Below are 27912 nucleotides of genomic sequence, written 5' to 3'. Positions count from 1 at the left end.
CCGCCCGGAGCGCCGTCTTCAATTCCCGCTTCTAGTGTTCCTTACTGTTGTTCTTGGAGAGGACACTAACAAAAATTGCTTCTTCTCAGTTACCCGCGGACGAATCGGAATGAAATTGGGTAGGTAAATTACAGGCATGTATACGCTTCCATCCTTGGAGCCCGTTTTTTCTCATAGGCTTGATTTATTTTTTGGGAAGACTTATTGTTGCCAATCAATAATTACAAGGAAAATTGTGGATGCAATTTTATCAATGGTGAATTTAAAATTTTATTTTTTTAGTTTAATTTATCATTTTTTTTCTTATTCTTAGCCATGTTGCCCCCAAAAATGGATTTAAAAAATATGAATATATGAAATATGTAGTAGAGTCGTACCTCTAGTTACAAAATTTAACTTGTTTTGTATTTTGTAAGTAGAAGTAATATTTTTTTGGGTTAAATCTTCTTTGTTTTTGTTTCATTTTTAGCTAAGTGTGTGGTTGAAAGTGTCCCCAAAAATATTAGTAAGCAGCCCCGAACCTGATCCCATGACCTTTGACCCTGAGATTTGCTAAAATCCAAATCTTGTCTCTGATCCATTTAACCTTTGTGTGCTTTTGAACGTGTGATGTCAGCTTTGTGGCTTCACTAAAGTGTTAAAAGATTAGCCATGATGCGGAAATATATATTTTTTAAGAATGAGGTATTGATATATAAATTATTGACGATAAATACAGAAAATGAAATGTAGACGACCAGTTTTTCTACTTAAAACTCAACTCAAAATATATCAAATCTACTGAATTAATTCAATAAAATAGAAAACAACCCATCGTAATAGTTGAAATGTAATATAAAAAATGAAATGTATATTCAAGAGTGAACATCTATATAGTGAGTATTAAGTGAAATTAGTACAAATAAAGTAAGAACAACTCCAATAGCTATGACAAAATATATTATTATATTAAGAGAAAAGTAAACATGAAGAAAATATTAACCTTTATTTTATCCCAGTTTTAAAGACATAACCTATATTCTTAACACTATATACATAAAATATTGGGAAAGGACCTTTTGAATAAAAAACTTTATTTATCATTGTTGATGAATCTGACGATTACATTTTTTTTTAATTTACCCCCCAAAAATGAATCATCATTAGTCATTTAATTTATATATTACACTTTTTTAACTGGAGTTTTCGTTTTCAAACCTGTTCAAGTCATGTGACTAAACATTGAAAAATAGACTATAAAAAAAATGCAGTCGGGAAGTAGTGCCATGAGGATTACTGTACAAGTAAAAACGGCTGGGCAGGGTGGGGAGGGGGGTTTTGGATAGGGGGAAAGTCTTGACCTTAAGCCGCTATTAGAAGCTTGGGCCTCCTCCTTCATCTCCTCCTCCTCCTCCTTCTCCTTCTCCTCCTCCTCCTCCTCGCTCAGCTCTCCTGCAGCAGGACGTCCAGGTCCATCTTCCTCCTCCTCGGCCAGGAGAGGAGACGCCGGCACCCCCGACCTCCCCCCCCTCGTTCCCTCTTCTGCCCACCGGAACCTTCATCGTCACCTTGTCCCTCAACTTTTGTCAATGTAGGTCTCCTTTCACTTTTTATTCAATTTTTTCCCCCAAAAGTGCCTCTAATTGCCATTTAAAAAAAATGAATTGAATTGAATGCTTTTATTGCTATCATACAAATTTATACATTATACATAATGTATGCTGTATAGACAAGTATAATGAGTTTTTTTTCCTCTTCAGTTTTCAAATGACTTGTTATTGTAGTAAGTCGATTTTACATTTAAATTTATATGCATACTGTCAAGTTTATGTTGAAAAATAGTTTTAAATGACGCCACTTGAAATATTTTTGATTATGTATTTGTGCACTACGTGGCATTAAATCTGATTACATTTGTATAATGACAATGAAAGAATTCAATTCAATTCAATGGACGTCCAATTCATTTGAATTGGAAGGTGCTGATTGGATGTCCATCAATGTTAATGTTATTTTATTTGTATTTTTGCTGATGTTGGCATTTAATGGTCACCCAATTCAGCGTGCAAGTTCCAAAAGTTTGCAAATTATTTTATTTTATGTTGTATTTTGTACTCTTTCACAATGGCAGGATGTGCATTTTAAGCTTTTTTTAGCTAATTTAGCTAACAAATAAGCTAAATTTTAGTGTACAGTTTAGCTAATTTTAGAATTTAAATGAGGCTTTTTGTATCCATTTCTAAGAACTTTTGACTGATATTTTGCCATAACCGAACTTAAATTTGACAAAATACCAAACACTTATGACATTAACAAAAAAACAATAGTATAAATATTTACTAATGCATATAGTATACTAATGGTTTTGCCCTTAGAATGACAAAATGTCACCCTACTTCACATGTGTCAAAGTGGCGGCCTGGGGGCCAAATCTGGCCCACCGCATCATTTTGTGTGGCCCGGGAAAGTAAATCATGAGTGGCGACTTTCTGTTGTAGGATCAAATTAAAATGAAGAGTATAGATGTATATTACATTTTCCGATTTTCCCCCTTTTAAATCAATAATTGTAATTTTTTAATCATATTTTTCTGTGTTTTTAGTTTGAAAATCATTTTGTAAAATCTAAAAATATTAATAAAAAAAAAAGCTAAAATAAACATTGTTTTAGATCTATAAAAAACTGAATATTCAGGGCTTTTAATCCAGTTCTTTTAATCCATTTATAAAAATAAAAAAATCTAAATATTATATCTAAAATGATCCGGCCCACGTGAAATCAAGTTGACGTTAACGCGGCCCGGGAACCAACCCGAGTCTGACACCCTTGGTGTAGAGCATGTGTGTCAAAGTGGCGGCCCGGGGGCCAAATCTGGCCCGCCGCATCATTTTGTGTGGCCCGGGAAAGTAAATGATGAGTGCCGACTTTCTGTTTTAGGATCAAATTAAAATGAAGAGTATAGATGTATATTAAATTTCCTGATTTCCCCCTTTTTAAATCAATAATTGTCATTTTTAATCATTTTTTCTGTTTGGTTCAAAAATCATTTTGTAAAATCTAAAAATATATATAAAAAAGCTAAAATAAACATTGTTTTAGAGCTATAAAAAACGGAATATTCAGGGCTTTTAATCAATTTATTAAAAAAAATCTAAATATTATATCGAAAATGGTCCGGCCCGCGAACCAACCCGACTCTGACACCCTTGCCCTACTTGGACCGGGTGATTTTTTTTTTTTTTTGTCAATTTGTTATAAAGCAGACGACGTCCATGTGAATTGAGGGTTTTCAAAGTGCCCTGCAATGTGGTTATGTCATTTTTCAGAAATTCCAAAAAAGGGCAGGGGTGTAAAAATTGTTAGAAAAGCAGTTTGTCTTTCTAATGCCGCCCACGGGCGGGAAAACCGCCACAAAAGGACTCATTGAATCTCGGCTTGAGGCCCGTCACATGAATGGAACCAGGCTTTTTTACGCATCAGATGCAAAACCGCTGGCCGTTTCTCTGACATCTTCCAAGTGGGAGGAGCCACGGCTCCAGTCAGTCAAACCACTTTCTCGGAGGCGTATGATCGCGCGGCACGTGAGCTCCGACGGGGTTGCCACGTGAGCGATAATCCCGTCGGACCGGTCCACTGACCCCCCCCGCGCTCAGCTGATGTGGGATTTACTGCTGGCCCTTGTATTTGCGAGTCATGTGACGTCTGAAAATGACGCCGATGAAGCGAAATACAGCCATACGGAAGGAACTCCACTGTCGGATTTAGCCATGTTATGTTTTGCGTTTGTCAGGAAACAAAATGGAAGCCCTAAAAAAAAAAAGTGTTTTAGTGTAGTCTACTTCGAATCCAAATGTAAGAATTACTGTGGCCTTTTCAACATGGCCTCCGTTCATTGGCCCCTTACAGTCAAAACGCATTAGACAGAAATTTCGTAACTTGGAATTTTCGTAAGTAGAGCAGTATTTTATATGTAAATGTTCTAATTCGTACTGCAGCGCTGAAAAAAACGCCCGACTAAACTCTTTGAAAATAATCAGTGTCCCAATTTTATATGATAGATGTAAGAAACACTAAAAAACGACATCAAATGATTTGTTAATGTTTTAAAATGAATTAGAAAGATCCAAAACCATTTCCTATTCGTATCTAGTAAGTGTATGAGGAAGCTAACGTTAGCACGCGAACACATGCACATAAACAAACAGGCTTAAACAACTTCAAATGAAAATAATCAGTGTCCCAATTTTATATGAAAGATGTGAGAAACTAAAAAAACGAGAGAAAATGATTTGTTCATGTATTAAAATGAATTAGAAAGATACAAAAACATTTCCTATTTGTATCTAGTAAGTGTAAGGAGGAAGCTAACATTAGCATGCGAACACATGAACATAAACACACACTTAAACAACTTAAAATGAAAATAATCAAAGTGTCCCAATTTTATAGGAAAGATGTGAGACACACTTTAAAAAAGAGAGAAAATGATTTGTTAATGTATTAAAATTAATTAGAAAGGTCCAAAAACATTTCTTATTTGTACCTAGTAAGTGTAAGGAGGAAGCTAACGTTAGCACATGAGCACATGCACATAAACACACACTTAAACAACTTCAAATGTTTCATTTCAAAACAACTTAGCATTCAATAAAACTTACACACTCAAAAATAAGTTTAATCTAACCTTACACTAAACTTAATTCTAATTTTGTTTTAAATTTTGATACCTTTCTTGGCTCTATTGGCCCCGCCTCCACCCTGACTTTCAGATGCAACCTATCGAGGGTTGTTTGCTTTTGTCTTCCCTTCAAAATATCCCAGAATGATGCAGACCAAATGTCCTCACAATAAGATAACGCACGACCACTTGCCAACAAGAAGTAGTATACGTATACTCCTCTCGTATTAGCGAAAAAGCCCCGCCATTCGCACTGACTAACGGGGAAAAAAAATCACTGAAAAAAATATGGCATCTTTTCTAATTTACTTTTTTTCTCCGTCCTGCCGCAGCTCCGCCATGTATTTGGAGAACAAGAACAACTTGGAGCTGGAGATGTCGCAGGCCTCGGCGCCGGCCCACCAAAACGCCGGCAATTTTGGCGAGCTGCGACTGCTGCAGGACATCTCGGAGCGCCGCGAGACGCAGAAATCCGCCGGCGGCCTGCCGTCGGGACAGTGCGTCATCCACGCCGACGGGTTCGTGCCCGTGCGACAAGACGACAGGTAGGACAGGAAATTTACCCGGAGACTTCTAAATGTAGAAGCAAACGTGTCCCAGCTGCGCTTGGTGTCCAGGTGCGACAGCACGTCGGTAACGAGAAAAGGCTCGTTAACGACGTGTCGGTCTTTCTCGGGGCTTGGACCCATCTGGCAGGCCTTCTCGGTGGAGGTCAAAGGTCACCGATAAGGCTATGATCGCCACTAAAAATGGATTGGGTTTTTTACCAAGGCTTCTTGTGACTTTTTGGAAGTCTGCTGATGATATTTAAGGCGACCAGATTTGGTGTTGCTAATTGGAATTGGATCTCTAATCATCATTTCGAAATTTGAACTGAAATGACTCCTAAAAAAATCAAAATGGCGGAATGGCATTTTCAACATAGCTTCCTGAGGGTTTTTTTTCTACTGACAATATTTAAGTCTACCATATTTAATCTCGCTAATTTAAATTGGCTATCTAATCATCATTTTTAAATTTGAACTGAAATGACACCCAAAAAAAACCAATTTTGTGTGAATATGGTGAATTCAAATCAAAATGGCGGACTTCCCATGGCTTCTAGTTCCTTTTTTAGGGTCTCCTGACTATATTTCACTCTACCAAATTTCATCTCGCTAATTTAAATTGGCTATCTAATCATCATTTTTTAAATTTGAACTGAAATGACCCCCCAAAACCCAATCTTGTGTGAATATGGTGAATTCAAATCAAAATGGCGGACTTCCCATGGCTTCTAGGTCCTTTTTTAGGGTCTCCTGACTATATTTCACTCTACCAAATTTCATCTCGCTAACTTAAATTGGCTCTCTAATCATCATTTTTTTTAATTTGAACTGAAACCCCAAAACTGACCCCCCAAAAAACCCAATCTTGTGTGATTATTGAAATCAAAATGGCAGACTTCCCATGGCTTCTAGAGCCTTTTTTAGGGTCTCCTGGCGATATTTCAGTCTACCAAATTTCATGTTGCTAATTTGAACTAGCTCCCGTTTCAAAAACATTCTTGCTAGGCTAGGCTAGCTGGTTGAACACTCTAAATTGCTCCTAGCTATGTGCTAGCAAGCTAAGCTTCAGGGTATCCCCCGCCTGGTGCCCGTAGTTTGCTAGAATAGGCTCCAGCACCCCTCCCACGACCCTTGTGAGTATAAGCATTTGGGAAAATGAATGAATACATATTTTATATTGACCAAGATTTGCTGTTCTTTTCCTTTCCTGCCTTTTTAACCAAATCTTCTTTTTTTTGTCCAACTCTGATTTTTTCTTTCAGTCACAACTTCAACGTGGTTAACATCCTAACAGGCAAAAAGAAATCATCCAACATGTCCGAAAGGTCGCCGCTTCTGAGATTCTCCCAAGACGACAGGTGGGCGTGTCCGACGGCCCAAAAACGAAACAAACGCCATATTGCTGGATTGAAGACAAACTTTTTTTTTTTCGTAGCGTGGCCTACATGACCATCCACAACCCCAGCTTCTACGGCGGCGAGGAGCCTTGGGACAGCAGCGCCGTGGACTTGGAGAGGCGCTACCGACTGGGCAGCGAGGTGACCAGTCTGTCGCTTCTGCGGTCGAACTCGTCGGACAAGAACGACCCCCTGGAGAACCTCAGTCTGGGCTTCAAACTCGCCGGTGCCGTCAAGTGAGGCCGCCGACGCCCGCAGATTAGCATTTGTGCTAACGCTCACGCTTAGAGTTGATGGAAATATTTTTTTGCGGTGTTTTCAGATGTTGCTTTCGAATATCCAGAGTGGCCACCATCTTCACTATTGTCGTCTTGTGCAGTGTAAGTCCACTTCCAAAATACTATACAGTGGTGTCTTGAGATACGAGCTTAATTCGTTGCGGGACTGAGCTCGTATGTCGATTTACTCGTAACTCAAACGAACGTTTCCAATTTGAAAGGAACTAAAAACAAATGAATTTGTTCCAACCCTCTGAAAAAACACAGAAAACAGGATATTGGATTGGAAAAACATTTTTATTTGTTCTAAATCGCCATCTATTGACAAAGTAACAAACAACAAGTGGTTTAATAGTACTGAAATATGTTTAATAGTATTAAAATTAGACGGAGAGACTTTTTGCATGGCAACGCGCTCGTAACATAACATAAACAAATTTAAATGAACTTGGATTACGATGCAGACAGTCAAAAATATGTTTAATCTAACCTAACACTAAACATAATTCTAATTTTGTTTGAAATTTTGATACCTTTCTATTGGCCCCGCCTCCACCCTGACTTCAGATGCAACCTATCGAGGGTTCTTTGCTTTTGTGTCCCCTTCAGAATATTCAGAAAATGATGCACACAAATGTCCTCACAATAGAATAACGCACGACCACTTGCCAACGACAAGTAGTATATACACCTCTCGTATTAGCGAGCAAGCTCCGCCATTCGCACTTACTAATGTGGAAAAAAACCAGCAGCAGCCTCTCGCATCCGCTGTATGCTCGTATATCAAAATCTGTCTCGTATCTCAAGATAAATATATGCTCAAAATTTAACTCGTATCTCAAATTGCTCGTACGTCGAAGTATTCCTGTATATTGAAGTCCACAAGTTTTTACACACTAATTACATGACAGAATCTAGTCAAAGAGTTTCAACAACAAATCGATACTCAACCAGATTCATAACTAATACATTTATGCCATTAAAATAAAATTTGGAACGGTTTGCCTCTGCATAATTGAAACCAAAGATGATCAACATTTGCATATAAAAATTGAATTTGGTGTTCAAAAAGACTTTTTTCAAACTTGCGTCTTGAAAAAGAGGGGGTTGTCTTATAATCGGGGTCATCTTCAATTTTAGTTTTGAAATGTCATTTTTTTGTCTTGTCACGACAGCTATTATTCAGCATGTACCCCGACCGCGACAACCCCCGGAGGATGTTGGCCGTCACCCCCGGCGACGTCGTCAGTATCCTCTTAAATCGCCAAGCGGCCCAAACGCCACGGCTCGTTTTCCGGCGCTTCGCCTTGACCGCTCGCCAGCGATGAACCTGACGGACTTCCGGGACAATGCCCTGCTCCGGCTGCAAGTGGGAGGCCCGTTCGCGGGGGGCGCCGTACCATCGGACCCCCGAGAGTTCGTCCTCATCCGGGTGGAGCAGACGGACCCGGCGGGCCGGAGGAGGAGGGCGCAGCAGGTTGTCTGACCTTTGACTTCTGACCTCTGACCTCATTCCACCCAAATTTCGTGTTAAGAACATAAACGTCCAACATACAAAAATGTGTCTAAAAAAACGGATCCAACATACAAATAACATCCATTTTTCGCCACATTTTTTTTTTTAAATGGCGCTTGTTTTTTTCAGGTTCTTTACAATTGGACCATTCCTCTTGACAGCGAGCGAAGCGACCAATCGGAGCTCACCAGAACTTTCGAGATGCTCAGCAGGTAAAAAAAAATTACATTTTTTTTTTTGTTGAAAAAGCGGAACGTCCTATTTCCATCCTTTTGACCTCCCCAGTGACCCCGTCACGGTCAGCGTCCAAGCGTCGACGGAGTCCGGGGCGTCCGTGCCGCTGTCCGTCACGCACCAGTCGCTCTACGTCAACGTGGAGACGCAAGTGGCCATCGCCGGCGTCATCCTGACCGGCGTTTACGTCCTCATCATCTTCGAGGTACTCCGAGACTTGGCGCTAAGACGTAACGGTGTGTGTCGCTTGTCCTGCTGGGTTTAGTTAGGACACGTGTGTCAAAGTGGCGGCCCGGGGGCCAAATCTGGCCCGCCACATCATTTTGTGTGGCCCGAGAAAGTCAATCATGAGTGTTGACTTTCCGTTTTAGCATCAAATTAAAATGAAGAGTATAGATGTATATTAAATTTCCTGATTTTCCCCCTTTTAAATCAATAATTGTAATTTTTTAATCATTTTTTTCTGTGGTTTTAGTTCAAAAATCATTTTGTAAAATCTAAAAATATATTTAAAATAAACATTGTTTTAGATCTATAAAAAACTGAATATTCAGGGCTTTTAATCCAGTTCTTTTAATCCATTTTATAATTATTTTTTTTTTAAATATTATATCTAAAATGGTCCGGCCCGTGTGAAATCAAGTTGACGTTAAAGCGACCCGCGAACCAACCCGAGTCTAACACCCTTGCATTAGGAGATGTGGCGTAAGTCCTCAACCAGAGGGCAGAGTTTGTGTGGTTGGGTTTATCCCTAGAATTAAAATATGACCTTGTTTTTGTGTAAAAACGGTAGGCTAAGACATAAAAGTATTGTTCGACATGTTGGTAATAAATAAGTATGAGGTTGAAGATTACGTTTTGTTTCATATTCTTCAGTTGAATGCTAGCGGTTAGCTTAGCTTTTAGCTAAAAATAAGTTGTTTGTCATGACAGCAACAGTTCAGAGAATATAAAAGTAATTGATTTTTAATATCAGTTTCAAAATTATAAGGTTTTCACTTTTTTAAATTGGTTTTCAAACTATAGGCTAATAATTTTAGCTGAATAAAAGTATAGTAATCCCTTGATTACCGCGTCTTCACTTATCGCGAATTCACTACTTTGTAATTTTTAACGCTATTAAATTTTTGTTTTGTTTTGTTTTTTAAAGTTCATAAAAATATGAAAGTCCACGCTGAAACTCGTTAGCGGAAGCCACTCTTGCTACTATGACTCAGCACTGCAGAAAAAAAATAGTTATAATAGGGGTGACCCTACTTTTTCAATTGTTGCGGCCATCTTTGGTCTACATTAACCGCGGTATTGGAGGGATTACTGCATATCGATGGGACCTCGTGCACATCTGACGACCAACCCCGCTCTCCCCAAATACTCAAGTTCTTCACGTTCTTTTTTCAGATCGTCCATCGCACTTTGGCGGCCATGTTGGGTTCCCTGGCTGCCCTGTCTGCCTTGGCCTTTATCGGCGATGTAAATATGACCATATCAAATCAGTATCTTAGCATTATTATATATTGCAAATTATTTTAATCACTTTTTTTGGTCTGTCTCCCGTATGGTAGCGACCCAGCCTGGTGCAGGTGGTGGAATGGATTGACTACGAGACTCTGGCGCTACTTTTTGGAATGGTCAGTCCAACTACATTTAAATTTCAAAGTGAACTAAACAATGATTTGCTTTTTGAATAATCAATGCAGTTGCATAAAAATGTTGTGTTAACTTAAGTTCACTTCGAAATAATTGATCAAATTTAATGTTTATATTGCATTGAATGGAATTAGATTGTAAATGACGTTAGGTCAAGTAAAATGGAATGCAATTATTTGCTAAAAGCTAAAAGAAAATGAAAAGGATTTTACAAATAAAATACTATTTGCAAAAAGGTAAAGGAAGTATTTGCTAAATTTCATGAATACTAACTCAAATGCTATATCATGTCTTATAACATTTCCTTGAAAATCAGAATTCAAGTTAAATTGCAAAAAAATAAAGTACATTTAATTTAAAGGAACTTAATACAATTACTTTAAAGCCCAAATGGTGCAAACTTGAATTGAAATCAAATTCTAGTTGTCAAAATGTAATTTATGAAATTATATATATATATTTTTAATAGATAAAAACAATTAAAATATGAAGTAGAGTTAAATAACTGCAATATAAAAATATCAACATTTGAAAATATATAATTGCGTCATAAATTAAACAATAGGAATTTTAAATTATTTATATTTATTTTATCAGATCAATAAAAATTAAAGTACAATTTGTGGGAAAAAATACAGAAAAAAATGTCTTAAGCATTAAAATAGGAATTTCAAAATTTCTATTCATTTTATATGATCACTAAAAATTAAAGTACAATTTGTGGGAAAAAATACAGAAAAAAACTGTCTTAAACATTAAAATAGGAATTTAAAATTATTTCTATGCATTTTATAAGATCAATAAAAATTAAAGTACAATTTGTGGGAAAAAATACAGAAAAAACAGTCTTAAACATTAACATAGGAATTTAAAATTATTTCTATTCATTTTATAAGAACAATAAAAATTAAAGTACAATTTGTGAGAAAAAAAATACAGAAAAAACTGTCTTAAACATTAACATAGGAATTTAAAATTCATAACCAAGTAAATAAAACTAACTGGATGAAATGAAAAACAAAACCAAAATTTCTATTTGTGCAAATGTTTCCGTGCCCAACAGATGGTGCTGGTGGCCATTTTCTCCGAGACGGGTTTCTTCGACTACTGCGCCGTCAAGGTGCGTTTTCCTCTCCATCCAAAATGGCCGCCAAAGCAGCCTATCTGCTATTCCTCCCTCGCGTACTTGACATTTGACTGGCCGCCGCCACGCTTGACATTTGCCTCTGTTTAGCGTCCAAAGTAGGTCATCTCCGTCCGGATGAGCGGACCTCGCCGTTTTCCCACTCGTCACACGGTTCAAAGGGCAAAGGTCAAAGGTCAAAGGTCGCCGTGACCCGGTCGCACGTAGATCAACTTTTTTTTCACACGGGGAGGGATAAGAAAGGGGGAGATGCTCACCGACCAATCCTTTAAGCTCGTGGCCCTTCATTTTCATGAGTGGAAATTGAATTTCTGGCACGACGCCGAGGTCAAGGAGGGACGGCGTTAATCCCAAATAAGGGCAGAGCGTCCTGGCCAATTGAATTGCCCGCCGCCGTAAAATGGAACTTGGCTCATAGACGGGGAATTTCAAAATAATTGACCGTCATCGACGGCAGTCCAATCTATTCGCCGTGTTTGCTGCCGTAACTCCCGGTCCAAATGGATTGGACAGTGGCGGTCCGTGCATTTCCTAGTGACGCCTTCAGCAAAAACTATTTTATGGCTATAAAACCTCTACTGCAGCTACAGCTGTGACACATTAAAAATAATCAATAAATCAATGCACAAAAATGGGGTAAAATCCACTTCCTAGCAGCATTTAGTGATTAAATACAAACACTGGAGCTTTTCAGATATCAGAACCGGGCCCACAATTGAAATATTATTTAGGAATATAGCCATATTTTACTCACCAAAAATCCTTTTGAACTGTACACAATATCCATCCTCCTTTCTTTCTTCCTTCTTTTCTATCGCCATCGAAGCTAATGCTGAAAGTCGAGCCTGTCCTGTCGTCGTATTTCTGGCATAGTCCGTCTTGAAAATGGCTTTAAATCAACACAACAATAGATTTGCTTGTGCAGCTCGCTCCAGACACAGTTTGGTAGCTCTGGCTAATCACTAGCCAATCATAGTTGGTGAAAGCGATGACGTATCCCTACGCCTGCGAGAAGGCATTGTGGTGTTGCCAACTCGAAATCTGATTGTTTAAAGCAACAGTCTTATCGGCGCTTGTTTAATGCAACAGAGCCTGCAGAACTGATTGTGAAGGCCTTGAGGCAGATTTCTGACCCTGGCAACAAATAATGGCTGAAATGTGATTGGTTAAATGCTTCAATATGAAAACACACATCTGGAAGCAGTGCAACCAGGGGGAAAAGCAATGAAAGGAAGCTAACAGACAATTTGGAATTATTTAATAAGTATTCATGGACAAAATATCATTAACATCAGTCTGTGACTCAGATATTTCTTAGGCCAGCAGAGAAGGCCTTGAAGGCCCCGACGGCACACCACTGGGATTGGACGTGTGTCAAGTGGCACTGATTTTAAATGATTCAAAAGTATTTGATGGATTTTGCTGGCTTTTATTGTTGTGTCTGGGCCACTTTTGATATGGTAATTTTATTTAATTTATTTTTATTTTTTTTCTGGCAGGCCTACAGTCTCTCCAAAGGCCGAGTGTGGCCAATGATCATCATCCTGTGTCTGATCGCGGCTATCCTTTCGGCTTTTTTGGACAACGTCACCACCATGATGCTCTTCACCCCCGTCACCATTAGGTGGGACCATTCAGAACTAAGACTACCACTATCAATTAATCGGTTATCAAATTAGGAGTTTGATGAGTCATCAATTCATGGTCATTTACTTATTTATTTATTTATTTTTTACCTAATTTTATTTTAATTATTTGTATTTTTTTTTAATTTGATTTTTTTTTTTTTTTACCTAAAAAAATATTTAGAGATCCTCCTTATTTAGGTGGGACCAATCTAGGACTAGGGCTTTCACCATCAATCGATTGGTTATCAAATTAGAAGTTTGATGATTAATCCATTTTTGGTCATTCATTTAATTTTTTTTTTTTTACCTCAAAATCCTCATTTTATTGCCTCTTAATAGTAGATTTTCTCATATTTACTGCATTTAGGTTTATTGATTTATTTTCCATTTATTGAAATAGAGCAATGAAAGCAAATCTTTTATTTAAACATTCAAATTTACCATAAAAAAACAAAACAGTAAATATTATTTTTTCAAAATCTATTCATTTTTTCAGTTATAATCAATTGATACTCTATTTCTTTTTTTAATCAACAGTGTAAGTGTTGATTTATTTTAGGAATAAGTTACAATCATTTAATTAGGAAAAAAATGTTTGATCTTTAAAATAAAAAACTATAAATGAATTTTTAAAATAATTTAATGAAAGGTGACTGACTATTTTTGGAAAACAATCCTACGCTTCCATCATTTTTTGGGCAAAAGTTTTAAGCCCAAATTACTAGTGGTCCAAAGTTTTTTCACTCAATAGTGAAGTATCTCAAAACTTTTGACCGCCTGTGTGCAAAAGCGATTAATCGACTAATCGACCAATCAAATAATCAACAGTAATTAATCCGCTACCCAATGTGTCGATTTCGATCCCGTCAAATTTCCTTTGTTGTCCCCACAGATTGTGCGAAGTCCTCAACCTGGACCCCCGCCACGTGCTGATCGCCGAAGTCATCTTCACCAACATCGGCGGCGCCGCCACCGCCGTGGGCGACCCGCCCAACGTCATCATCGTGTCCAATCCAGACCTGCGTCGACAGGTAGGAGGACTTTGACGCTCCAATTTGCACTCCGTCTCCGGCTGGTGTCCGGAAATATCCCTCCGATGCACAAACAAACAAACAAAACGCGCTCGCCGTCCTTATCGGAGCGCCGTCCCGCGTTTCCGTGAGCGGCGCCAAGACAAACTGGCCCGAATCAACAGAGCGGATACGCTTCCAATATCAGCCAGTCGAATGTTTTGGATTCCGTTGGTCGTTAGCGCGGTGGCGGCGCTAGGTGTCCGATCCATTTGAAGTGGGAGGGGCCTGCAGCGATTGCCTGGCTGAAACATGATATTTATGAACGCAATTTTGTGACTAAAGACGAAAATGGAGTTATACTCATTTTGTTCTCAGGGGCTCATTTAAAAAAAAAAAAGTTAATCAATTTATACCTTTCACCATCCTTGTCTGCATTTAGCTTAAACGTGACGAAAACGGAGTTAGCCCGCTGTTCCCGTTAGCTCATATTTTAAACTGTTTAAATCAGGGGTGTCGGACCCGGGTTGGTTCGCGGGCCGCGTTAACGTCAACTCGATTTGATGTGGGCCGGACCATTTTAGATATAATATTTATATTTTTTTAAATAAATGGATTAAAAGAACTAGATTAAAAGCCCTGAATATTCATTTTTTTATAGATCTAAAACAATGTTTATTTTAGCTTTTTTTAAATATTTTTAGATTTAACAAAATGATTTTTGAACTAAAAACACAGAAAAAAATGATTAAAAAATGACAATTATTGATTTAAAAGTGGGAAATCAAGAAATTTAATATACATCTATACTCTTCATTTTAATTTGATCCTAAAACAGAAAGTCGGCCATCATCATTTACTTTCCCGGGCCACACAAAATGATGCGGCGGGCCAGATTTGGCCCCCGGGCCGCCACTTTGGCACGTGGTTTAAATCAATCAATCAATGAATCTCTTTCTCCATTAATGCCTGCATTTTATTTAAAAATGGCAAAGACGGAGTTGGCCCACTTTAATTCTGAGTGGATAATTTTCTCAAAAAAACGCATCTTTTAGTCAATGTATAACTTTTCCCATTCATTTCTGCATTTTTAGAAAACAAACAAAAACAAACGTGGACTTAGCCCACTTTTTGTTTGGCCTATTTTCTCATAGACTTGTATCATTTAATCAATATATAACTTTTCCCCCATTCATTTTTGCACTTTGTTAAAAAAACAACAACCGAAATGGAGTTAGCCCACTTTTCTTAAGTCTCATTTTCTCAAAAATTTGCATCATTTAGTCAATATATAACTTTTCCTCATTCAGTTATCTTAAAAATGACGAAAATGGAGTTAGCCCACTCTTGCTCTCCGCCATCTTTCTCCCTAAACTGCAAACTGATTGGCGGTTTGTTGTCCAATTCTGGGTCACCTTACCTTGAACAATCTTAACAATGCTTTGCGGTCGTGGACATCCTAGTTCCAACAGATTGGACATCTCCATCTATGGCAGCCATTTTACTTTAATGTGGCAGAATGACCCCAATAAAAAAAAAAAAAAAAACGCCGACCACAAGGCGTTGATTTTCTGCCTTCTGGCCAAATTTTTTTCCGAGCTTAAACACCGACTATTTTCCAAACCGCAAGCCTTAACTAAAACTCAAACGTTTTAACATAACGGCGGCAATTTCCTGCAGAACATCTCGTCCTTCCATTAAAGTTTGTTCATTGAAAATCTGTCGTGATTGACGCGTCTGAGTGATTTTGGATTTTTATACCTCAGTATTTCCTCGAATTTATACTCAACGGGCCATCATTTCAATTACGCGCGGAACGGATTGTTCCCGTAAAAATCTGTTGAAATGCAACGGCAGCTTGGAGTAAAAAAAAATATATTTTCCTTGCCGTAGGAAAAAAAGCATAAAATTACAATTGGCAACTCTTTAACAAAACAAATGGCTGAATGTTAAGACCTACCGTATGCATGCATGTACATCCATGTGCATATATATATATATATAAATACATATATATATATATATATATGTATGTGTATATATATATATATTTATATGTATATGTATATATATATATACATACATATACATACATATATATGTATGTATATATATTTATATGTATATGTATGTATATATATATACATACATATATATATACATATATATACATATATATAAATACATATATATGTATGTGTATATATACATATATATGTATGTATATATATATTTATATGTATATGTATGTATATATATACATACATATACATATATATACATATATATATATGTATGTATATATATACACATATATATATATACATATATATACATATACACATATATATACATACATATACATACATATACATTTATATATATACATACATACATATACATATATGTATATATATATATACACATACATATTTATACATACATATATATATATATATGTGTATTTCACCAACACGCTTATTTATTTATATATTTATTCATGTATTTATTTATTAACTTACTTATTACCCATCTATTTATGTCTAAAATGTGTTTTGCTGTGTCTGTATTCTCACCCTCTTGCTACTGTGACAACGAAATTTCCCGAATACGGGACGCATAAAGTTATCCAATTTCAAATCATGGTATGATCATTTTACGATTTTTTTTTTTTTTTTCAATTCCGTCAACAGGGCATCGACTTTGCTAACTTTACCGGCTACATGTTTCTGGGAATCTGCTTGGTCCTGTTGACTTCCTTTCCCTTCCTGCGGATGCTCTACTGGAACAAAAAACTCTACAACAAAGAGTCTATCGAAATCGTGGGTGAGTTCTTAGCTTAGCTATCGATTGTTTGCTAGTTTATCGCTATCAAACGTTGTCTATCTTATACTTCCCGTGAGTTGTACCGCATCCAATCATGTCATTTACCAACGATGGGGATTGAGAAAATGTATTTATTCTTTAGTATGAAGTCGTTGGCCGCCATTGACATCAATGACAGTGGCGCTAGTCAATGCTAGCTAGCTTTTACAATTGAAATGGATTTGATGTGTATAACTTTGAAAGCGTTAAAGCCTACAAACAACAAAATAATCCATGTATATTGCAAAAAAAACTGCTACATACAGTCTAGTGAGACAAATTTAACAGAGAGATCTTAAAAGTCAATAAAATGACAATCAAGAGTGTTAAATTGATCACTTTGGCCTTTTTTTTTTAAAAATCAAGTTTATTGACAATAACCAAATTTCTAACACTGATTTGTTCTGCTTCAAATTAATTAGTCAGACATTTTTTGGGCTAATAACCCTTTCATATGGATTTTATGTTGTTTAGTTTTATCCAAATTGGGTTAAAAATGAGTTAGGTTTTTTTTATTTGCTGTCCTTAATATGTTTCCCTGTTATCACATCGTGAATGAGATTTGTAAAACATTTTTTATTCAGTCAATAATCCTTTCATATAGCTTTAATGTTGGCTAGCTTTTTCCAAATTGGGTTAAAAAAAAGAGTTTGGTATTTTTTTTTTTAAATTTAATTTTTTTTTTTTTTTGCTGTCCTTAATGTTTGCCTATTATCACATCGTTAATGAGATTTGTAAAACTTTTTTTTCAGTCAATAACCCTTTCATATAGATTTAATGATGGCTAGCTTTTTCCAAATTGGGTTAAAAAATGAGTTTGGTATTTAAAAAAAAAATAAAAAATTTTTTTATTTTTTTTGCTGTCCTTAATGTTTGCCTATTATCACATCGTGAATGAGTTTTGCAAAACTTTTTTTTCAGTCAATAACCCCCTCCCATGGCTTTAATGTTCGCTAGCTTTCTCCAAAATGGGTTAAAAAAATGAGTGGTAGTTTTTATGATTTATTTTTTTTTGCTGTCCTTGATGTTTCCCTGTTATCACATGGTGAATGAGATATTTGTAAAACATTTTTTATTCAATCAATAATCCTCTCCTATGGCTTTAATGTTGGCTAGCTTTATTCAAATTGGGGAAAAAATGAGTTTAGATGTGCTATTTTTTAATGTTTCTGAGGTATCGCAAAAGGACAAAATGGGCCAACTGAAATCCGTCCCCAGTTTTGATCGATTGTTTGTGGAACGTTTTTTTTTTGTTTTTTTTTTTTTTAGAACTGAAGCACGAAATCCTGGTGTGGAGGCAAACGGCGCAGCGCATCAATCCCGCCAGCCGCGAGGAGACGGCTGTTAAATGTCTGCTCATGCAGAAAGTTCTCAACCTGGAAAACCTGCTGCGCAAAATGATGAAAACATTCCAAAGGTAAAAAAAAATTCATGTCTCGCGTGTGCCCCAATTTTTTTTTAGGCGTGCCGTATTTGCAAGTTCTGGTCGTACTTTGATTAAATGTCGCAAATGCTATAAAACAAAAAAGCCGCAATGGTGGGCTAACTCCATTTTTGTCATTTTTAAATGTATGGGGGAAGTGATGAAAACATTTTTTTTATGACCCACTCAGAGAAAAAGTGGGCTAACATCATTTTTGTTGTTTTTTAAATAAATGCAGGTGTACTGTGATAAAATATTGCGACCATTTTTTTTTAATCAGGTGCAAAAGTGGGCTAGTTTGATTTTTGTTATTTTTAAATAAATGTTCACATACATTTTTTTTTAAAATGAGCCATAGAAAACCAAAGTGGGCTAACTCAATTTTTGTCATTTTTTAAATTAAATGTAGGTGTGCTATGATAAAATGTTGCAACCATTTTTTTAATCAGACGCAAAAGTGGGTGGGCTAGCTCCATTTTTGTTATTGTTTTAAATAAACGCACGTTTACTGTGATAAAATATTGCAACCATTTTTTTAATCATCTGCAAAAGTGAGCTAACTCCACTTTTGTTATTTTTAAATAAATGTTCACATATATGGGGAAAGGTTAACTTTGATTAAGTGATGCTAACATTTTTTTTAAAATGAGCCATAGAAAACCAAAGTGGGCTAACTCAATTTTTGTCATTTTTTAAATTAAATGTAGGTGTGCTATGATAAAATGTTGCAACCATTTTTTTAATCGGGCGCAAAAGTGGGTGGGCTAGCTCCATTTTTGTTATTTTTCAATACATTTCTACATGTATGAGGAAGGTTAACTTTGATTAAGTGATGCTAACTTTTTTTTTAAATGAGCCACTCAAAACCAAAGTGGGCTAACTCCATTTTAATTTATTTGTTAAAATAAATGCACTTGTACTGTGATAAAATGTAACAACATTTTTTTTAATCAGGCGCAAAAGTGGGCTAGCTCCATTTTTGTTATTTTTAAATAAATGTCCACATGTATGGGGAAAGGTTAACTTTGATTAAGTGATGCAAACTTTTGATTTTGATTTTTTTAAATGAGCCAGTGGAAAGCAATCCTAAAACCATTTTTTTGCCATTTTTAATGACGTGAAGTGAAAATGTCCCGATCAACTTTATGTTTCAATGCCACATTTTAGCTGGAAATTGTCAAATTGGATTGGAAATCTTGTGTGTGTTTGACAGGGAAATTTCCCAAGAGGACAAGAATTGGGAGCAGAATATCCAAGAGCTGCAAAAAAAGGTTTTTGTTGTCGTTTCTTTTTTTTTACGCCATTCCTTCCTCACGGATGTCTACAAAGTTTTTTAACGTTGCTCTGACTGTTCCCTGTTTTTTTTGTTTTGTTCTCTGCAGCACCGAATCACTGACAAGGTGCTCTTGGTGAAATGCGTTTCGGTGCTGGCTGTGGTCATCTTTATGTTTTTTGTCAACTCTTTTGTTCCCAGCATCCATCTGGATCTCGGTGAGTGGGAAACTTTCCTTGTGCATATTGTATCAAAACTATAAAAAAATATATATATATTATTTTTTCAGCAATTCACCTGAAAAAAATCAATTTGAAAGCCCGCCTTATGACTGAAGCAATCTTAATTCTTAGAACAAAAATTCAAGCGCTTTTTTTTTTGGTTTCTGGAATCACAGCAAATGTACTTTTGTCTTTGTTTTCTGACATAATTGTTTTTGAACATGCTGTTTCTGGATTTTTTTGGGTTCCCGCTTAGGTTGGATCGCCATCCTGGGTGCTTTGTGGCTCTTGGTTTTGGCGGACATTCAGGATTTTGAAATGATCTTGCACCGGGTGGAGTGGGCCACCTTGCTCTTCTTTGCCGCCCTCTTCGTCTTGATGGAGGTGATTTGCTCTTTATTTTAGCCAAATACCACCCTATGCGGAAAAAAATATTTTTTTCTTTGCATAGTGGTCCAAATCCAAAATACTTCCACACCTTACTTTCTAAACTGCCATTTCTTTTTTTGGCCCAGTGTTGCGCTAATGAAAGTCTAAAAAAATTGAATTTAATTTACGTACAAAATTCAAAAATAATGATGGTTTGGTGAACATATATATATACCTTATTTCAATCAATCTTTACCTTTTTCCAATGCAGTTCTTTTTAAAAATGACAAAAATGGAGTTAGACCATCCTATTCTCAGTTGCTCATTTAAAAAAATACATGTTCATTGAATGTACTAGTATACCTTTTTCCTATGCATGTCTACAATTCCCTTTAAAATGACAAAAAAGTGGAGTTAGCCCAGTCTTGTTCTCGATGGCTCATAAAAAAACCTTTTAAAATGTTAATTGAATGTATTAGTATAGCATTTTCTTATGCATATCTGGAGTTCTTTTTAAAAAAGACAAAAAAATGGAGTTAGCCCACTCTTGTTCTCAGTGACTCATTTAAAAAATATATGTTCATTGAATGTACTAGTATACCTTTTTCCTATGCATGTCTGCAATTCCCTTTAAAATTACAAAAAATGGAGTTAGCCCAGTTCTGTCCTCGGTGGCTCATTAAAAAAACCTTTTAAAATGTTAATTGAATGCACTAGCATAGCGTTTTCTTATGCATATCTGCAGTTCCCTTTAAAAAGACAAAAAAAATGGAGTTAGCCCACTCTTGTTCTCAGTGACTCATTTAAAAAATATATGTTCATTGAATGTACAAGTATAGCTTTTTCTTATGCATATCTGCAGTTCTTTTTTAAAATGACAAAAAAATGGAGTTAGCCCAGTCTTGTTCTCAATGGCTCATAAAAAAACCTTTAAAAATGTTCATTGAATTTACTAGTATAGCTTTTTCTTATGGATATCTGCAATTCCCTTTAAAAAAAATGGAGTTAGCCCACTCTTGTTCTCAGTGGCTCATGAAAAAAAATCTTTTAAAATGTTCATTAAATGTACAAGTATAGCTTTTTCCTATGCATATCTGCAGTTCTTTTTTAAAATGACAAAAAAATGGAGTTAGCCCAGTCTTGTTCTCGGTGGCTCATAAAAAACACTTTTAAAATGTTCATTGAATGTACTACTTTAACTTTTTCTTATGCATATCTGCAGTTCCCTTTAAAAAGACCAAAAAAATGCACTTAGCCCACTCTTGTTCTCAGTGGCCCATTTGCTACCCGTCCCCGGAAATCTCGTAAAAATGTCAATCTTAACGCGTTTTGTTCTTGCCGCAGGCTCTGGCCCAATTGCAGCTCATCGACTACATCGGCGAGCAGACGGCCCTGCTCATCAAAGTAAGTGTCTTATTTTGAAAATTCCTCCGTGCCAAGCAACGGCGCGTTTCTATTGGCTTTTCAACCGCGTCTCCTCCGAGCCGAGACATCATTGTCTTCGCCGGCTGCCGGCTTGCCGCCGTAATGAGCGCGCCAACTCGCATAAACCGGCGGGCCCCCGTGGCGCCCCTAATCGCCGGTGACAGGCGGCGCGGCGCCTTTTCCGTCTGACTTCCTGCGAGATAAAAAAGCGGATGTACATGCATGCCCGCGACAGGTGCGAGGCAAAGACCTCATTTGTGTTTTTTTTTTGGGTGGCTCGGTGGAGCAAATTGGAACATTACTTGAGCTCTAAAGTAGCGCTGTCAAGTCACACACTTGAAATATTTTGACATTTTGCTGCATTTTGCTAGATTTTGCAGACAGGTGCCATTGGTTCCTAAATCAGATATAAAAAATAAATGCCTGAACGGGGACAATACTGTTAGATACGCAGATGCCATCTTATTTTACAAAATCTTCCAACACTAAGCTGCTCCTCCACTGCAAGATTTCGTACCAAAAAATGTCATTGAATGCTTTCCTTTTTCCAATGCAGTTCTTTTTAAAATGACAAAAAAATGCAGTTAGACCACGACAACGCACTCGTAACGCAACAAACACATTTAAATTAACTTGTATTAATATATACAGACACACTGAAACATATGTTTAATGTAACTTTACACAAAACTGAATTCTAATTGTGTTTTAATTTTTTTTTTACCTTCGTTTTGGGCGGGTTAGCGGTTTGCCACGCCTCCACCCTCAAGTTCGCTATCCATGGGCTGTTTGCTGTTGTATTCCCTTCAAAATATTCCCCAAATGATGCACACAAATGTCCTCACAATAGGATAACGCACGACCACTTGCCGACGAGAAGTAGTCTTGAATAAGCGATCGCGGGAGCTAACAGGCTAAGGAAGGAATAACAGCCTAGCCACGTATTGATTGTGGGTAAAGAAGATTTATTCTGAGAAAAGGTGCCATTGGCTTTGGGTGTTGTGTGCACGAGTATACTTCATTACCCAGAAATCCCTCTTATTGCCCGCGCATGCGCGTTTTGCGTCTCCTGGTTGAAACTTGTCTGAATAAATCGTTCAGTGCTCGTAGATATCTGTTATACACGAAAGAGATGCGGCAAAAAAGACAGTGCGCTACAATGATAAACAGCCTCTCATGTTATGGCCGCCCGGCTTGGTCGCATCTCGCAATTTTGATCGTATCGTGGGCGAATTATCTGATCGAAATGTTCATCGTACCACAAGCATGTCGTACATAGGTAGAGCTGATCGTAGGTCGAGGTACCACTGTATACTTTTTTCCAATGCAGATGCCACCTTAGTTTCCAAAATCTTCCAACACTAAGCTCCTCCTCCATAGCAAAATTTTGTACAAAAAAATCCAACAAATCAACAAGGGCTGGCTCTAGAAGTGACTGTGTAGTTCCCATTTAGCCAAAGCACGTGCCTCACATACCTGGAACTCAATAGCAATTAGCATACGTGAACTCCCGCCTCTGAACCTCTTGGCCAATCATAAAGCCTGGCTGTTAGACCAACAAAATTGCCATCACAACGCTGTCTAAAACTGTGCTACGTGTGCTAATGTGTCATCGTTTCTCTTCAACCCACACAAGGGGGTAAAGATGGAAATTAGCCCTCGGATACAATCTTACATATTTACATATATATGTTCATTGACATGAATATAAATATGTTCATTAATGCGTGCTGTCCATTATGAAATAAATCAAACTCAAACCTCTCACAGGAAGTGCTTTTGAAGGTTTTTTGGTGGTTTTGATTGCAGGCCGTGCCAGAAGACCAACGCATGGCCATCGCTATCATCTTGGTGATGTGGATTTCCGCCCTGGCTTCTTCTCTCATCGACAACATCCCCTTCACTGCCACCATGGTGAGCCACGGACCGTCGTTAGCGGCTTTTCTTGAGTATCGGATCGGGTCGCCAGTTTGGATCTTAATCAGCGGTCGCGTGTTTTCAGGATAATTGGGTTTTTTGGTTGCCGTAAACCGCCAGGCAATAGAAAAAAATTCAGTAGCGGGACTTTTTTTTTTCTTTCAGATTCCAGTCCTCATCAACCTGAGTCAGGACGCCGACGTGAATCTGCCGGTGAAACCGCTCATCTTCGCCTTGGCCATGGGAGCCTGCCTCGGCGGTGAGTTTGCCGCACCAAAAATCAAGCCCCCCCCCGGCTAGGTTTTTAACAAAAGTGCGCTCCAAGGAAACGGAACCCTGATCGGCGCCTCGGCCAACGTGGTCTGCGCCGGGATCGCCGAACAACACGGCTACGGTTTCTCCTTCATGGAGTTCTTCAGGTAAGTCCCGTTTTCTGACCATCTAAAGTCGACTTTTGCCATGGTGAGGGTGCTCTACTACTACTACTACTACTAGTAGTCCTACTACTACAGCTCCATCTAGTGCACAGGTGTCAAAGTGGTGGCCCGGGGGCCAAATCTGGTCCGCCGCATCTTTTTGTGTGGCCCGGGAAAGTAAATCATCAGTGGCGACTTTCTGTTTTAGGATCAAATTAAAATGATAGATATAGATGTATATTAAATTTCCTGATTTTCCCCCTTTTAAATCAATAATTGAAATTTTTAATCCATTTTTATCGTTGTGTTTTTAGTTCAAAAATCATTTTGTAAAATCTAAAAATATATAAAAATATTTTTGGTTTTCCACTTTAATATGGAACATAATTAAAGAAAAATGGTTTCCTTTCGCAATGAAAAACAAATGATTACATTTTCCCTTACTAAGAAAAAAAAGCTCAAATAAATGTTGTTTTAGATCTATAAAAAAAACAGAATATTTAGGGCTTTTAATCCAGTTCTTTTAATCCATTTATATATATTTGTATATGTGTATGTATATATATATATATATATATATATATATATATATATAAAAATATATATGTATATGTATGTATATATATGTATGTATATATGTATATGTATGTATATATATGTATATGTATGTATATGTATGTATGTATATGTATGTATATGTATGTATGTATATGTATATATATGTATATGTATGTATATGTATGTATATATATGTATATGTATGTATATATATATGTATATGTATGTATATATATGTATGTATATGTATGTATATATATGTATGTATGTATATGTATGTATATATATGTATGTATATGTATGTATATATATGTATGTATATGTATGTATATATATGTATGTATATGTATGTATATATATGTATGTATATATATGTATGTATATGTATGTATATATATGTATGTATATGTATGTATGTATATGTATGTATATATATGTATATGTATGTATATGTATATGTATGTATATATATGTATATGTATGTATATATATGTATATGTATGTATATATATGTATATGTATGTATATATATGTATGTATATATATATATATTTTTTTTTCTAAAATGGTCCGGCCCACATGAAATCGAACCAACCTGAGTCTGACACCCTTGATCTAGTGGATTTATAACCCCCCCACTACTACTACTACCACTACTGCGTTTTATAATCCGGTGTACCTTCTATATGAAACAAATTTTAAGATATGCCATTCATTGAAGGTGTGCCTTATAGTGCGTAAAATACTATAACTTAAAACATGGAAAACAAAGCTAGTTCTCAAAAATGAACAAATGAGTTGCTCGGCCGTCAAAGTCAGTCAATTGAGGAGTTGAATCCGAACGCTTTCATTCCTGAACTCTCACTTGAGTTCATCGCGAGCACCTGGCAAACCTGCCATCGAGCGCGATGCCTGGCGAGAGCCGGTCGCCATGGCAACTGACAACTTTAGCCTCAGCGATGTTTAGCGCTCACATTTGAGTAAGGGGAGGTTCGCCATGGCTATACTCAACGACACGTTGCAATTATAGGCATTTACAAACGGTTCAATTTAACTTCCTTGTGACTTTATGCTTATCTTATTCATACAATATCTTGCAAAATCAGTGCGTCTTTGGCAGGCTGACAGTAACGTAGCCCGAGGACAGCTGCCCGGAATCAAAATGTCACACGGGCTTACATCTTGACCCCTAATCATAATAATGACAATCATTCCAATTGGCACAAAGCAGACGGGGAGGCTTCTGGCTTCCGAGGCGTCGGCATTGGCCGACGACGCGGGGCTAAAGTCTCCCGGGGCCCCGCCTAGTCCAAGGACGACGTGGGCGGCGGCCAAGCGGACCGCCATCTGCACGTACGAGGACCCGCTAAACCAGGGCTGTAAAACTCGCTTGGTTGGGAGGACGTTTTCATGCTAGCTAGATCTCATGTGGACCAGTTAGTTTTTTGGCCAAATGTCATTTTAAGGTACTTACGGGTCACTTCCTGTACGTTTTGGGTCATTTCCTATTCATTTTGATGGACTTGCTAGGATACTTTTAGTTTGTTTGTTGGTTTCTGCTGATTTTGAGGCAGTTTTTGGTCACTTTTGTTGGTTTGGGAGCATTTTAAGGGTCCTTGTTAACCCATTTTTTTCATTTGTGCTTAAAATAGCCTAATGTTCACACAATTTTTTTTTTTTCACAGGTTAGGCTTCCCGATGATGATCATGACATGCATGATAGGAATGTGCTACCTGCTAGCCACGCACGTCGGACTGGGATGGAACATGTGATCCGGTACTGTCCCTTTTTAACCGTAAAACAAAACAAGACAAAAAAACGCAAAAGGACAAATCGGAACTTTAGCAAGCTAAATAATACATCTATAAATACAAAGTATGCTACCCCAAAAGATGATTCCTATTTATATGTAAAGGCAACAACATAGCACCCATTTAAAGGGATTTTATTATTGTTCATATTTTGGACACGTCTTTCAAGCCACGCCCCTTTATTGGCAAAGAGTTGATTTTTTTTTTGAGTCCCCTTTAAGACCCCCAAGAGAAATAAAGTGGACAGTGTTTTTAAAAAAAAATCCTTCTCCACTTGGTCTTTATTTCCAATCCAAATTCCGAAATTTGTGGATGTAATGACGTAAATGCAATTACATCAGAAATGGAAGGTTGACCTTGTGTCCCTTTTTTGTTGGTTTCAAAATGCATGGCTGTCCTTTAAGTCTTGACCCAGTGGCCAATGAAATCTAAATGAAACTCAAGGACCGCTTCAGTTTTTCTTGTGCTGTTGCCTAGGAACGTGCGTTGAAGAGTCCGCCATTAAGTGCCCTCATTAATCCCAGTTGTTCTGCCATCATCAAATACGTATTTCTTTTTAATACGACTTGGCTAGCATGCTTCAAATTTGAGCTCGTATTAAAATTCCCAGTCGGCTTACACTAACAGAAGCAATTGAACTTCACTTAAACATGCTAGGCTAGGCTAGGCTAGCTAATTGGACTCTCTAAATTGCCCTTCACTATGATTTGTTGTTTGAATTTGAGCTCTTATTCAAATTCCCAGTCAGCTTACGCTAATGGACACAATTGAACTTCACTTAAACATGCTAGGCTAGGCTCGGCTAGCTAATTGGACAGTCTAAATTGCCCTTCACTATGATTTGTTGTTTGAATTTGAGCTCTTAGTCAAATTCCCAGTCAGCTTACGCTAATGGAAGCGATTGAACTTCACTTAAACATGCTAGGCTAGGCTAGCTAATTGGACACTCTAAATTACCCTTCACTATCATTTGTTGTTTGTCTCATTTTTCCCCTGCGATTGGCTGTCTCCTGCCTGATACCATAGTTGTCGGGGATAGGCTCCAGCACCCCCTCACGACCTTTGGTTCGGAAAATGAACCATTGACGACGACGGATTACACATATAAAAACTTTATTATCTCACGATATCTTAGTCGTAGCACTAACCCACTCACAACAAAAAACAATGTCATGTCCCGTAGTCAAATTCTTTTTTTTTTACAATTATTATTATTATTTGCATTGTTGTGATCAAACCATTGGCCCGTTGACTTCACTCCGAATAACAGCGACACAATGTCCACATTTTGACCCGAGGCAAAACAGGCACAGACATGAAATTGACGGAAATATACTGTACATCAAATAAAAATATAAGTTGAAAAATTAACCAATTGCTTCAAAAACCAGACAATAATTGCGTGATTGATTAAAAATAATTTTAAATAAGTCCTAAAATCCAGAATATTTAAATATTTTGTGCATTATGTCCTCAATGTTATTTTGTTCAAATAGCCTAACCTCTTTATTTAAAAAAATAAAAAAAATAATTTAAATATATGTATTTTTTTATTTTTTATTTTGTCACTTACA

At 37.1% G+C, this 27912-nt stretch overlaps 1 protein-coding gene across 1 annotated transcript; it reads left to right on the top strand.

The window, feature by feature from the left end:
- Positions 1–86: 86 nt before the first annotated feature.
- Positions 87–27912, top strand: oca2 (oculocutaneous albinism II). Its single transcript, XM_077606661.1, has 25 exons — positions 87–119; positions 1427–1570; positions 4990–5202; positions 6468–6563; positions 6641–6838; positions 6925–6982; positions 8056–8128; positions 8203–8357; positions 8526–8608; positions 8682–8835; positions 10029–10100; positions 10193–10258; positions 11341–11397; positions 12921–13045; positions 13942–14080; positions 16753–16885; positions 18194–18341; positions 19561–19618; positions 19730–19838; positions 20098–20225; positions 21555–21614; positions 23445–23549; positions 23718–23811; positions 23878–23971; positions 26212–27912. The coding sequence occupies exons 3-25, from the start codon at positions 4997–4999 to the stop codon at positions 26297–26299; spliced, it is 2499 nt and encodes an 832-aa protein (XP_077462787.1). The 5' UTR covers positions 87–119; positions 1427–1570; positions 4990–4996; the 3' UTR covers positions 26300–27912.

The sequence above is a fragment of the Stigmatopora argus genome, chromosome 8, assembly GCF_051989625.1.
Source record: "Stigmatopora argus isolate UIUO_Sarg chromosome 8, RoL_Sarg_1.0, whole genome shotgun sequence".
NCBI classification, from domain to species: domain Eukaryota; kingdom Metazoa; phylum Chordata; class Actinopteri; order Syngnathiformes; family Syngnathidae; genus Stigmatopora; species Stigmatopora argus.
This window is presented reverse-complemented; position numbering and strand designations above follow the sequence as displayed.